General features: G+C 46.1%; 1 protein-coding gene across 1 annotated transcript; it reads right to left on the bottom strand.

The window, feature by feature from the left end:
* Positions 1–1,932: 1,932 nt before the first annotated feature.
* On the bottom strand, positions 1,933–3,075 carry LOC136003883 (keratin-associated protein 5-4-like). Its single transcript, XM_065659865.1, has 2 exons — positions 2,998–3,075; positions 1,933–2,826 (listed from the first exon to the last, which is right to left on the bottom strand). Exons 1-2 carry the CDS (start codon positions 3,073–3,075, stop codon positions 1,933–1,935), a joined length of 972 nt encoding a protein of 323 aa, XP_065515937.1.
* Positions 3,076–13,384: the final 10,309 nt, after the last annotated feature.

The raw sequence follows: 13,384 nt of genomic DNA, 5'->3' as shown, positions 1-13,384 counted from the left end.
AGAAGAGAGTCCTAACATACTTGGTGTTTACGGCAAATAGAGACTTCCATCCTGTTTAGCTGACTCTGAATGTGAGGCTGGAGTGGTGACAGATGACGCCTCACGGCTGGGACATGCAGTATCTTTCCAAGATGTGAACATGACCTCTTCTGACGCTCTGGAATTGTCCCTAGGGAAGCATTGTTTCGGTCACACCATATTAGCTGTATACCTGCCTGAAGGAAGTAATGTCCTCTTTGTGTAAACCCTTAAACATGTCATCCATGGAATAAGTCATTAATTGCCTTTTAATCAGGTTTTATTGTCACTATATTGGCCAAGGTGATCCTTCTGTTAGAAGTACAGAATCATGGAATGGTTTGGTTTGGAAAATACCTTCAAAGCTCACCCAGTTCCTACCATGAGCAGGGACACCTTCCACTAGACCAGATTGCTCAGAGCCCTGCCCAACCTGACCTCGAATGTTTCCATGGTTGAGGCATCTACCAACTCTCTGAGCAACCTGTTCCAGTGTTTCACCACGCTAGGAGTAAAACGTCCTTCTGCCTAGTCTGAATCTACCCTCCTCCAGTTTCAAACCATCACCACTTTGAGATGCCATGCTAAGATGTCTTTGTAAACTTCCATGATGGTTCCATGAATTTGAGAACCTTGTAAACAGGGATGAATCCATCATAGCAGCTTTTCCAGCGTATGATTTCCATAACAGAATGCACTTCTGGTATAATATGGAATAGGATCTCCTGCCAGTGGAATTTACCTATTGATAAAAAACTCCTAAAGACCTGAGTATATGGAAGAGTCTAACATAGGAGAGAAGACTATTCTAATGCAGAATTAGTGTATGCTCTGAAGATCTGGTTGAGGGAAGCAATCAAGACAGTGCTCAAGGCATTTTCCTGAGCTGTGCAATTCAGAGCTGAGTCCTGAATTTTAATAGTAAAGGAAGTCCCAGCCCGGTACAAAAGGTCTCGATGACTCATGTGTGTGCTATTTTAGGAATGAAGCTTTTAAGTTGTATGCTAAAACCTGGGTGTCATTCCAACTGGTTGGAATCCAGGAATGCCGCATATGAAAGTCTCTGTTCACACAGAAATAATTAAACAACATAAAATGTTTTCTGAAATCTATTAGTTTGAAAATGGAAGTGGAAGAAGATGGTGCCTGCTCTTCAGTGAGTAGTGAGGTCCTCTCAGTACCTAGCGAAATACCTGCTGGACATCATGAGTTTCCTATGCATCTTATGGAGTGATGTGCCTTCAGATGGTGGGGTTCTGCAAGCTTCATTCCAACTGTGCCCTTTGAGTTTTATTTACCTTAACCATTAAGTTCTATGGCAAAAATTGAGCTGAGGCAGATGATCAGTAGGTGAAAGGAGGGATCATCACCAATGATGACCCAATTTATGCCCACAGCAGTGCTGGACAGCTCTTTGTTTCCTGAATGTTCTGCTGTGCCATGGGAGCATTTCCGTAGCCAGTAGGAGCTGGGATGAAGACGCAGGAACAGCAGCAGAATGAGGACATGTTCTGGGCAAAGTGATATAAAAACGACCAAAGCAAGATTTTGTGTTTTGCTCAATGCTAACTTTTATTTCTACAGATGAAGAGACAGAATGAAGAATGATAACATTAACAGCAAAGATAGCCCAAGTCCCATACACCAAGAAGAGAATTAACAGCCCCACTAATATCTAACAGCTCTTTTGCTTTACATGATGGGTGACATATTCAAGTGCATTGCAGATGCTCAACAATGAAAAGACAGAAAGAGGACAGCTCAAGTTTGAAAACAAGAAGAAAATCACAAGGTGTTTACTCCATCATCATGCGAACCAGGAGCAAATGAGTAGGTTTTCATCTCCCTGTGCCTTTTCTTGTTGTGTGCCAGAGATGGGAGCTGGCAGAGCTGCTTTTACTACCCAGAGCTGGCTCAGCGAAGCCTCTTGATTGTGGTACAGCACTGCTGGATGGGAATGCCATACTTCCTCAGGGGAGAGCAGCACGGCACAGGGCTGCAACGCAGCACAATGGGCTTCTTCACGGTGTAGGAGCAGCAAGACAGACATGCAGCAGGGCAGCAAGGGCGGCAGGTACAGCAGCAGGGTACCTGGCCACAGCAACAGCAGGTCTTCTGGCACACCTTGGTATCACAGACAGACTGCTGGCATGGGTCACAGCAGGGATTCTGGCATGGGTCACAGCAGGTGGACTGCTGGCATGGGTCACAGCAGGTAGACTGCTGGCATGGGTCACAGCAGGGCTTCTGGCATGGGTCACAGCAGGTAGACTGCTGGCATGGGTCACAGCAGGTAGACTGCTGGCATGGGTCACAGCAGGGCTTCTGGCATGGGTCGCAGCAGACAGACTGCTGGCATGGGTCACAGCAGGGCTTCTGGCATGGGTCACTGCAGACAGACTGCTGGCATGGGTCACAGCAGGGCTTCTGGCATGGGTCACAGCAGACAGACTGCTGGCATGGGTCACAGCAGGGCTTCTGGCATGGGTCACAGCAGACAGACTGCTGGCATGGGTCACAGCAGGGCTTCTGGCATGGGTCACAGCAGGGCTTCTGGCATGGGTCACAGCAGACGGACTGCTGGCATGGGTCACAGCAGGGCTTCTGGCATGGGTCGCAGCAGACAGACTGCTGGCATGGGTCACAGCAGGGCTTCTGGCATGGGTCGCAGCAGACAGACTGCTGGCATGGGTCACAGCAGGGCTTCTGGCATGGGTCACAGCAGACGGTCTTCTGGCATGGATCACAGCAGGTAGACTGCTGGCATGGGTCACAGCAGGGCTTCTGGCATGGGTCACAGCAGACGGACTGCTGGCATGGGTCACAGCAGACGGTCTTCTGGCATGGGTCACGGCAGCATGGGTCACAGCAGGTCTTCTGGCATGGATCACAGCAGATGGTCTTCTGGCATGGATCACAGCAGACGGTCTTCTGGCATGGGTCGCAGGAGCAGGACTGCTGGCATGGGCTGCAACAGACGGTCTTCTGGCACGGATGGCAGCAGCACACAGCCTTGCTCTTCACAACGGAGCAGCATCCGCATCTGCAACAGTGCATGTTGTTTGTAGAGTGGTCAAGGCTGGGAGGAGCGAGGACCTGAAACACAGAGTACTTTCAGATACAACTTCTTCCCAAGTATATAGATGTGTGCTTTGTTTTGGCGTTCAAATGTTGCTAAGTCCAATGGTAGTAGCCACATCATACACTGCTCCCAACTTATTTGCTTTGACTTCCATCCCAAGAAGCTTATTTTCCACTTTGCTTTTTCTACCAACTGTCTTTTGCAATAAGCAATAGACCAACAGGCTTGGAAAGCCTGCATTTCAGAGAGAGCTGTAGCACACAGAATCATAGAATAGTTTGGTTTGGAAGGGACCTTTAAAGGTCCTTTAGTCCAACAACCCACAAAGATCAGAATCAAAGACACATTTCAATTCATTGCTTGACCAAAACCAAATGAGAACCATTGCCATCAAAGAACACCGCTAATGGGTAACACTTACCGTGCTAACTGAGTGGTGCAGTTGAGTGAGGAGCAAAGGGATGGGGAGACCTTTTATTTAGCTCCAAATTGTCCTTCCGGAAATGAGGTACCCCACAGCAATTCGTGATTTATGTGTTAAGCCTATACTTATTTGTTGAATGGGCCTTCATCTATTTAGTCTTTGCCTCATTATTTCTGACCAGCCCATCCATTCTGAGTTATTATCCATTTGTTCTGTAAATTTTTTACAGTTTTTTAATGTCAAGTTAAATGGCAGTGTCAATTGCAGATTGACATCTTGTGTGATGCTTGTGAACTGCATAAAAGGCATGTTTCTGCTCATTTTGCATATGGTAATGCGGTGACATTGAGATGCTAGGTGGCTTGTTCAGAGCTAGTGAGTCCTCAATTAACATAAAATCCATAATTAAGATTGACGAGCAGTCAGTTCCATGGACGTGCAGAGGCCTTCTGGACGTCAGGCACTTCTCAATATGTCTTTTTTTTTTAAAACAGAATTCCAGAGAGTGCAATTCTGTGCCCCCATGGTTTGCTTTTGGATGGAGAAATGCTAAAGCACAATGTCTGCCTTTGGAGTCTCTGCTCATCAGAAGGGCATATATGTGACAGAAAGCTCTTGACACAGAATCATAGAATGGTTTGGGTTGGAAAGGACCTGAAGATCACCCAGTTCCAACCCCCTGCCATGGGCAGGGGCACCTTCCACTAGAGCAAGTTGCCCAAGGCTCTGTCCATCCTGGCCTTGAGTACTGTCAGGGATGATGGGGCAGCCACAGCTTCTGTGGGCACCCTGTGCTAGGGCCTCAGCACCCTCACAGAGAAGAACTCCTTCCTTACATCCAACATCATAACCCTTTATGCCTCATCCCATCTATACATGGGAAAATGCATGCCCTTGGCCTTGCCAATATCAGAAATATTAGGTGCAAAAAAATGTGCGGATTTATCATGGAAGTTTGGAATAGTATCGGGGTCAAATTGGTGTCTGTGTTTCCCAGTTTCTTTGGGATATCTTTAAATACAAGCAAGATACAAAACTTTTCTGGCAGTTTTACATCCTGTTTATGTTCAGCACAACTTCATCAACAAAATTCCTATTCCTTTTTTTCTTTCCAGTCGTATTGTGCCCCCGAGCTATGAAAGATCCACCTACTCCTGTTACGTTTGGAATAACTCTAGGCTCAGTCCTCAATCACCCATTGGCAGTCATTAGTGCTCATGTTAATGATCACACTGCAATTATTCATTAATGAAGCTGATACTTAGTTTGCGTGAAAGCCTGAAGGCCTCACGTGATGCCCTGAGCACCTTTAGGATTTCCGATTAAGCTATGTCTTTACCAAAATATACCTGCCTCCGGTCAGAAGGGACTCATGGGACCCCGACCCATGACTGATGTGACCAAATGTCTTGGGTCTGAGATCACCCAAAAAGGGAGGGATGCTCCTGCTGCCGTGGGGCTGTGCATCTGTGGAAGCAGAGCACCAAAGGACCCTTGGGACTATCTCCTACAGCATGCTGCTTCACTGGAGGTATCCTGATTTCTGCTGAGGGGAAGGAGAGAAGATTCTGTCTCCATGCAGAAACACGGTGGGATCCATGTGACAGATCCTGAGGGCAAGACAGGTCATTGTGAACCTTCCATTTGTCTTCCGCTGACATAAAGCATCTGTTTCCACTCAGTCTCTGTTGGGTAGCTACTGTTCCTATTTGACTACACCCCAACTTTGAGAATCATAGAAAGAAACCACCCAGGCTTGCTTTGAGGAATTCAAAAGACCATGAAGTCACAACCACTCCAGGCAAGCTCTTCCCAAGGTCAATATTGCTGTCCACTAAAACACAGGCTTTGTTTCCTACTAAGCTTGGCTTCATGCTAATGACTGGGTTAGGCTGGGTCACTGCCACCCATTATAAACTAATTAGTGATAGAGATTTACACCAGCTGAGTACTTGCATCTCAGCTGACAGTAAAGGAAGCTCATGGCAAGCTGGGAGGTGGTTTTTGATCTTGCAGATGAATGCCAGGAGACGCTGGTATTAGGAACATGGAGGATCAGGAGCAGGGAGGTAAAGTAAGAGCTATTGGTCAAAGTTAGGCAGTTTTCTGTTGCTGTTGTAGAGATCTGGTGCATTGATTCACCCAGGGCCTCTCTGAATCAGAACCCCCTTGCTGCTGCTAGAGCTGATTGTGAACATCAGAGATGCCTGAAGCCATTGGCATGGATCCATAGACAGCTAAGGTTTCCCGAGAGAAAAGATTCAAATTTGATCCCAAACAAGATCCCAATTGAATTTTACATCGAGGGAATGAACTTAGCAGGCTCTGTAAGATGCCCAGAGTAACACTGCTCTGTTTGTTTGGATTTGAAAACTATGGACGCGGTGAAGCAATCCTTGCTGTGAAGCAGCTAAGGCAAATTCCTCCTCATTAATCCTTAGGGGTTTGCTCATGGTTTATCCTGGTTGTGGAAATCTGCTCTTACATTTTTTAGCAAGTAGTCAGCAGAGCAGAAAGGTTCCTCTAAGCCATCTAGAGTGTTAGGCATAGAGGATTTCTTCTCTTGCTAAATGTCTATGGGCTCTGATTTGACAGAAAGTATTCTAATGAGGTAAAACATTCATAAAATCTTTGGTTCTTAATGTTCCAACCTTGCCAGGGTTGACAAATGCTTGGAATGGAATAGAACAGAGTAGAAATGAAACAAGATTTGTTCTTGTTTCCCTGTGATTGCTGCCATATCTCATCTTCAAGTTAATGGTAACTCCAAGCTTGAGCACAGCAGAAAGAGCAACCAGTTGAGAAGATTTTTGCCTTTTGTGGGATTTGGAGAAACACAGGTATTTAGAGTAATACAGGGTGTTGTGACTAGTCACAGGATAGAGCTGGAGGCTTGAGGTAGGAAGGGAAAGTGAACGTAAAAACAAAACCATTCCTGAGGACAAAAAACCCTTTCTGACACAATACGTGACTGAAAAGCGAAGAATGAGTAAGGAAAAGAGTTTTTAATGCAGCTGCCATGGGTCGCATGAAAATGAGCCATCTCTTAGCAATGGCAACAACTCAAATGGAGGTGAGTAACTAATTGCTCTCTGCGTCCCGTTTGCAACTTTTCCTTTTTGGCTGTTCCTCTATAATGACAATTTTCTCCTTAACCTATAAATACCTAATTCCAATTACTTATATACCAAGAGGTCATTTACGACGTACTTGCCGCTCAGCCAACTCATTTCCCACGCCTGCCCTGGGATGGATGAGTCACGCTGGAGAAACCTGTCATTTTACACTGTAGAAATGGTTTAATTGTTCCAAACCCTGCAGGATTCACTTTGTTTTGTTTCCAAATATAGCAGCAGCTTTTAAAGATCACCTCTGCAGTGAAAACATGCAGGTGCAGGCCAGGCCCCCAGCTGTAATGCTGAAAACCCCTTTGCTGAGCTCAGTGCAAAGATTTGGTTTCACCAGCAATTAACACAACGTGTTTCTCCTAGCCCTCTGCATGTGTTGCAGCACTCCTGGCATTGCTGGTGGTGCTGCAGGCATTTTCCTGCACTTTCATGTTTCCTTGGCATTCCTCCTTCTCCAGCAATTTTCCCCAGTGATTAAAGCATGGCTTCAAAACCACAAGACAAAACCCGATGCCACCAGATAAGCAGATACGACGGAGCAGCGACTAAAACCATCCAGAACTGTTAGGTGGGCTTGATATATAGTTTTTATTGTCTCACTGGAGATTGAAGCAGCAAATCAAGAAAGAAAGTATTCCCAGTGGACAGTGGTCTTTGCTTTGGCAGAAAGATTCAAAGCTCATTAAACTGAGAGGCTTATCCTAATACCATGGTACCCTCCAACCCTTTTAAAGGTGCTTGCTTACAGAGGAGCAAGGGCTGACAAGTAATGAGCGAGGAGATGAGCTTAAGGTTTTGGTTGAGATCCAACGCAGGGGTTGAATCTTGCTGTTAGTACTTGGGGCATTTTGGTGGCAGGTCACAGATGTTCTTGGTGTACTGGGGGCAGTAACGCTGCACAGGGGGGCAGTAACGCTGCACAGGGGGGCAGTAACGCTGCACAGGGGTGTAGCAGGGAGTCACGTAGGTGAACTTCTGCACAGGCTGCCTCTGGATGGTGTAATGGCAGGAGGATCCTGAGCTGTGGCAGCCAGAGTGGGATCCATGGCAGCCAGAGCTGGATCCGTGGCAGGAGGACTCATAGTCATGGCAGGACCCGCGGGAGCACATCTTCCTGGAGTATTGGCAAAGCTGTCAAGAGCAAGAGATCCATGTGGTGACAGGAGCCCCAGATTTACTTCTTCTATTCCCTCCCTCGGAACTAGAATTATCTTCAGGTCTTTTCCAACCAAAACCATAATTCCAACTCATGATTCTTGAGATCCCCAGTGAACTTTTCTTACTTTTTGCCTGCCTAATCCAGACTGAATCATAGAATCATAGGGTAGGAAAGGACCTTAAGATCATCTAGTTCCAACCCCCGTGCCATGAGCAGGGACACCTCACACTAAACCATGGCACCCATGGCTCTGTCCAGCCTGGCCTTGAACACTGCCAGGGATGGCGCACTCACAACCTCCCTGGGCAACCCATTCCAGTGCCTCAGCATTCTCACAGTAGAGAACTTCTTATATCCAATCTAAACTTCCCCTGTTTAAGTTTGAACCCGTTAGCCCTTGTCCTGTCACTATAGACCCTAATGAAGAGTCCCTCCCCAGCATCCCTATAGCCCTGCTTCAGATACTGAAAGGGTGCTATGAGGTCTCTGTGCAACCTTCTCTTCTCCAAGCTGAATGCACCCTCAGTCCTGCCTAATCTGCTCTGGCAACTGCTGTGTGAAGCTAAATCCCTTCAAGCCAACACAATAAACTCCGTAAGCCACTTCCTGATCTCATTACCCTTGTGAACCAGAATGGAGCTCGTGTTGCCTGAGGATCCCTTTGCGCGCCTTTGCTGCACCTTCCCTGGTGATCCCATCCCTCCATCCATGATACCTGCCTCAGAGCACCACGAAGTGCCAGGCATTTAGCTAAGTCCCAGCTCCCAAGCTCCGTAGAAACCTTTAGTGGAGCATCAACCAAGATAGTAAAATTGGTCTTACCCTCGTCAGCTACAAGGAGAAGTGTCTGGAAGCAAAGGTGAGTGACTGAGGAGGACTGCATCGAGTGGTCTTTTATATGGCTCCAAAAGGTTATCTCAGATGTGAGACATCTCTTTGTAATGGCAATTTAATTATTTCCACACTCAATCGATGTTTGCACTACCCTATTTTTAGCCTTTCCTCTTTGACGCATCGTATATCATCCGATATGTAATTCCTAATGGATTTTCCACAAGGATTTTGGACGGCATCACCTTGCCGTTTCCTGGGGATTAACACTAATCTCATAGGTGTTAATTAGCTCGTGAATGGGCCACTGGGATTGCATCAGTAACTTAAAGGTCTTTATATCTCAGAAATGCTGACTCCTGGGGTAGGGCCTACCGTTCGGTGCGGGTGACAGCTCAGGATTATAATTTATATGTTGTTGAATGCCAAGAGGAAATGGGATTGCGAGCTCCACAACTCATGGGTATGGCATGATGTTGGGAAGTCTGGCGTGATCCCTTCATTTCCCTGGTACAGCAAAAAAATCAAGTATTTATGATCCTTCGTATGTTCTTTGACCTGGGTGACCTCACCAGGTTGTTCCAAGGGTGTCAAAGGTTATTTAGGACTTCAGATCAGAGAAAAATGCCTGGTGATGAACTCTTTGCAAGGTACAAGGATGGTAAGTTTTCCCGTTCCTTGGATTTTCTTTCCCTTCATGAACATGATAGACTTTTTCACCTGACCTCACCTACAGATATGTTTGGAAAGCAAAGGATTTGGAGAAACGGAGGATTTGAGCTAAATACTGCGCTCTGTCACTGTCACTAGTGGTGAAATTGTGGGCACTAAAGCTGGATGTATAATCCAGTTCGACCTGGCCTTTGAAGCTTAAAAAATGAAGCCCATAACTCATCAACTTTGGAAAATGTTAACCATTAGAGTAATTTGCTAACTGCTAAAGAGAAGCGTTCTCTAAAGCACTGGTATCCTACAGCTTTTTCTCAGGCTAGAGGTGACATAATTGCTTGTGGTGAGTTTTGTGCAGCACAGGATTGCACAAATTCCTCAGGGACATTTTGTGACTCAGCTGTGTGTCCAAAACCCAGTCAGCGAAGCTGGTACTTGTAGCAGATTTATACTGTCACCCAGCAGAACCAGACCAGGACAAGGCAGCCATGGTGACTACATCATAGAATAGAATAGAATCATAGAATAGTTAGGGTTGGAAAGGACCTCAAGATCATCCAGGTCCAACCCCCCTGCCATGGGCAAGGACACCTCACACTAAACCATCCCACCCAAGGCTTCATCCAACCTGGCCTTGAACACCGCTGGGGATGGAGCACTCACAACCTCCCTGGGCAACCCATTCCAGTGCCTCACCACTCTAACAGGAAAGAATTTCCTCCTTAGATCCAATCTAAACTTTGCCTGTTTCAGTTTGAACCCATTACCCCTTGTCCTGTCACTACAGTCCCTAATGAAGAGTCCCTCCCCAGCATCCCTATAGGCCCCCTTCAGGTACTGGAAGGCTGCTATGAGGTCCCCACGCAGCCTTCTCTCCTCCAGGCTGAACAGCCCCAACTTCCTCAGCCTATCTTCATATGGGAGGTGCTCCAGTCCCCTGATCATCCTCGTGGCCTCCTCTGGACTTATTCCAACAGTTCCATGTCCTTTTTATGTTGAGGACACCAGAACTGCACACAATGCTGCAGATGAGGTCTCACAAGAGCACTGTAGAGGGGCAGGATCACCTCCTTCGACCTGCTGGTCACACTCCTTTTGATGCAGCCCAGGATACGGTTGGTTTGTGGGCTGCGAGCGCACACTGAAGCCGGCTCATGTTCATTTTCTCATCGACCAGCACCCCCAAGTCCTTCTCTGCAGGGCCGCTCTGAATCTCTTCTTTGCCCAATCTGTAGCTTGTCTGACACTTCTCCTTTCCTCTGTGCTTTGGCCTCCAGCAGCACACCAATGTTCCTCAGAAATCTTTCTACCTCCTCAACAGCCTTCCGAAACCTGGGTTATACCCACTTGAAAACTGTTTCTGAATCAAATTCAGATCCTGCTCAGGAAAACAGCATCTCTAAAGAGTTATCATCCATTGCTTGTGATTCCTTTAGGGGAGTATGTAAGGGAAGTCCAATCTACAGTAATTAAATATCCATTTTAGGGCAATGTGCTGGCTGATACTTGCTCAGTTACATTCAGCATTGTTTGGTTTACGAGCTCTCCATAATAACACACTGGGCTGTTCAGATCTGTCTTACACGAGGTGGATCTTCTCCTGACATTTCTCTGCTCCATATGTACTAAGAGTATATATGTGGAGAGATACATATATAAAAAAGAGTATATACTACTTAGAAACAACACTGGAATCTGACAAAGAAGCTTGTGACTTCTGTTTTCAGAGGTTCAGAAGTAATAAGAGATTTGAAAATCTTTGTATGCCCAAGTTCTGAAGTTGAGCTTGGGGTTGCATATATTGAGTAAGAATATGAGCAACTGTGAACTGCTTATTCCTCTTTCATTTAATGTCTCCAAACCAAAGGAATTTGCACTGAATTGACTTTGTTGTTGTTGTTTTCAAAGTGATGGGACAATAGACCAACTCATTGGCTGGTGTAAGCAGGGGAAACTTTGTTCTGTTCAGCCCTTTTTAGGTCCATTTCATTTTTGGTAGTTGAGAACTTTTTCCACTTCTGATGTGTCTGTTTTCTTCCTGAATGAACATGGGAATTGTAGGCACCAACTATTGGGGCACTTTAAGAACAGGAAGAAATTGGACTAAAGAACCAGGAAATAAATTAAAAAGCCTAAAGAAAAAAAGGAATAAAGAAACTGAAGCACAATACAGCTCTCATGAATTGCAAGATTTATTATTTCCCACACCCAGATGAGTACTGGAACAGAAGTGCATAGCACAGAAAGATTCCCAACAGTAATTATGCCCTGAATAATTAGAAAGGACATTTCTGAATAATTAGAAAGAATGACACTGTGAATGATAATTAGGGGAACACTTCATCCAGACCAGCGGTGAGACACATGACAGAGACCCAGGGATTTCAGTAAGGATGAGATGATCCATGGCCACAGCATCCAAGGGAGGAGGGAGCTGGTGGGTCCAGGTGCCAGAGCTGGATCCTGCTGTTAGTACTTCGGGCATTTTGGTGGCAGGTCACAGATGTTCTTGGTGTACTGGGGGCAGAAGGGAGCCGGGGGGTAGTAGCGCTGCACAGGGGGGAAATAGGACTGCACAGGGGGGCAATAGGACTGCACAGGGGTGTAGCAGGGCGTCACGTAGGTGAACTTCTGCACAGGTTGCCTCTGGATGGTGTAATGGCAGGAGGATCCTGAGCTGTGGCAGCCGGAGTGGGATCCATGGCAGCCAGAGCTGGATCCGTGGCAGGAGGACTCATAGTTGTGGCAGGTCCCGCGGGAGCACATCTTCCTGGAGTATCGGCAAAGCTGTGAGGAAGAGAAAGAGACCATCAAGCTGATACAGCTGCCCCACTGCAACCTTCTTCTTTTTCCTTGGCTCTTTATCCATAGTAATTTTGTTTTCCTGTGTTTTGTAATGTAGGGGATAACTTGACTCTAAAAGTTATCCTGGCTTGTCTTTTGGAGATGCTCTATGGTGGTCCAGCTCTGATGGGAATTTCTGTACCAAGAAGCCGCTGTTGGCTTTTTAAGTTGAATTTTACTTCTAAAACCACACTGACTTGTCTGAGATCTCTCTCCCTCCATCACCAGCTAGTCTGGGAATTAATTCCTTGCTGGTCCCAAAGGTTGTCTTTGCAGATCTGGCCCTTTAAGTACTCCTATTTTCCTGTCATCCCATCTGCTGTAAGAAAACCATGAGCACCCTTTGTGTAGCTTACATGTACAGTCACCAAAACTAAGAAATTTCTAAGACAAAGGCAAGGTCTGAATGCAGAACTAGTCAGCTAGAATTCCTCTGTGAGCTGCTGCTCCTCAGAGTAGAAGAATCAGTATAAGCCAACTTACCCTTTGTTGGAGCAAGCAAGAAGAGCACAGGGAGCTGCTGCTGAATGAAGGAGGAACAGAGGATGTTGAACTTTTATATCTTCCAAGGGGCTGTCCGAGAAATTATGCATCTCTTGGCAATGCTGACAATTAAGTTGTCACATTCATATTTATCTCCTGTGTCTAGTTTTTTAGCGCTTCTGATTTGACACAGTCAGGAAGAACAATTATGACCTTTTTCTTAACATGTTAATAGGCAATGAATTTCCCAATCTGCTTTATAAGGGAATTTTGAAGGCAGTTGCATATTTACGTATGAAAAATGAACCTAACCCTAGAGTTATTAAGTGATTTGTTGTTGGGCAACTGGTATTGCATCAACATTCAATTCACAAGTGTTGACTCCTAACCCGCATGCTGCCCCTTGGTCCACATGGCAGACTCACATTTTGATTGATATGTGCTTTTTGTGACACAAGGGACTGTAATTATCAGCCACGACTCACATGGACTCTACTTAGAGAGAAGTCCTGTTGACTAGCTCAAGCACACCTAACACCTCAACACCGGAGATGACGCTAGAAGGATGTCCCCAGTTCCATTTCTTCCGTTCCATTTCTGAGTTCACCAGCCATCAGCTCTCTTCCTCTTCTGCCACAATATTATCCTGTTTGCATTCCTTCTAGAAGGGGATTTCAAGCCCTAAGCAGGAAGGATTTGTGCTGGGAAGTTACCACCAGTTGGCATCCTGTTTCCAGATCCCAAAT

This window comes from Lathamus discolor, chromosome 24 (assembly GCF_037157495.1).
Source record: "Lathamus discolor isolate bLatDis1 chromosome 24, bLatDis1.hap1, whole genome shotgun sequence".
NCBI lineage: Eukaryota > Metazoa > Chordata > Aves > Psittaciformes > Psittacidae > Lathamus > Lathamus discolor.
Note: the sequence above shows the minus strand (reverse complement) of the source record. Positions and strands in the feature narration are given on the sequence as shown.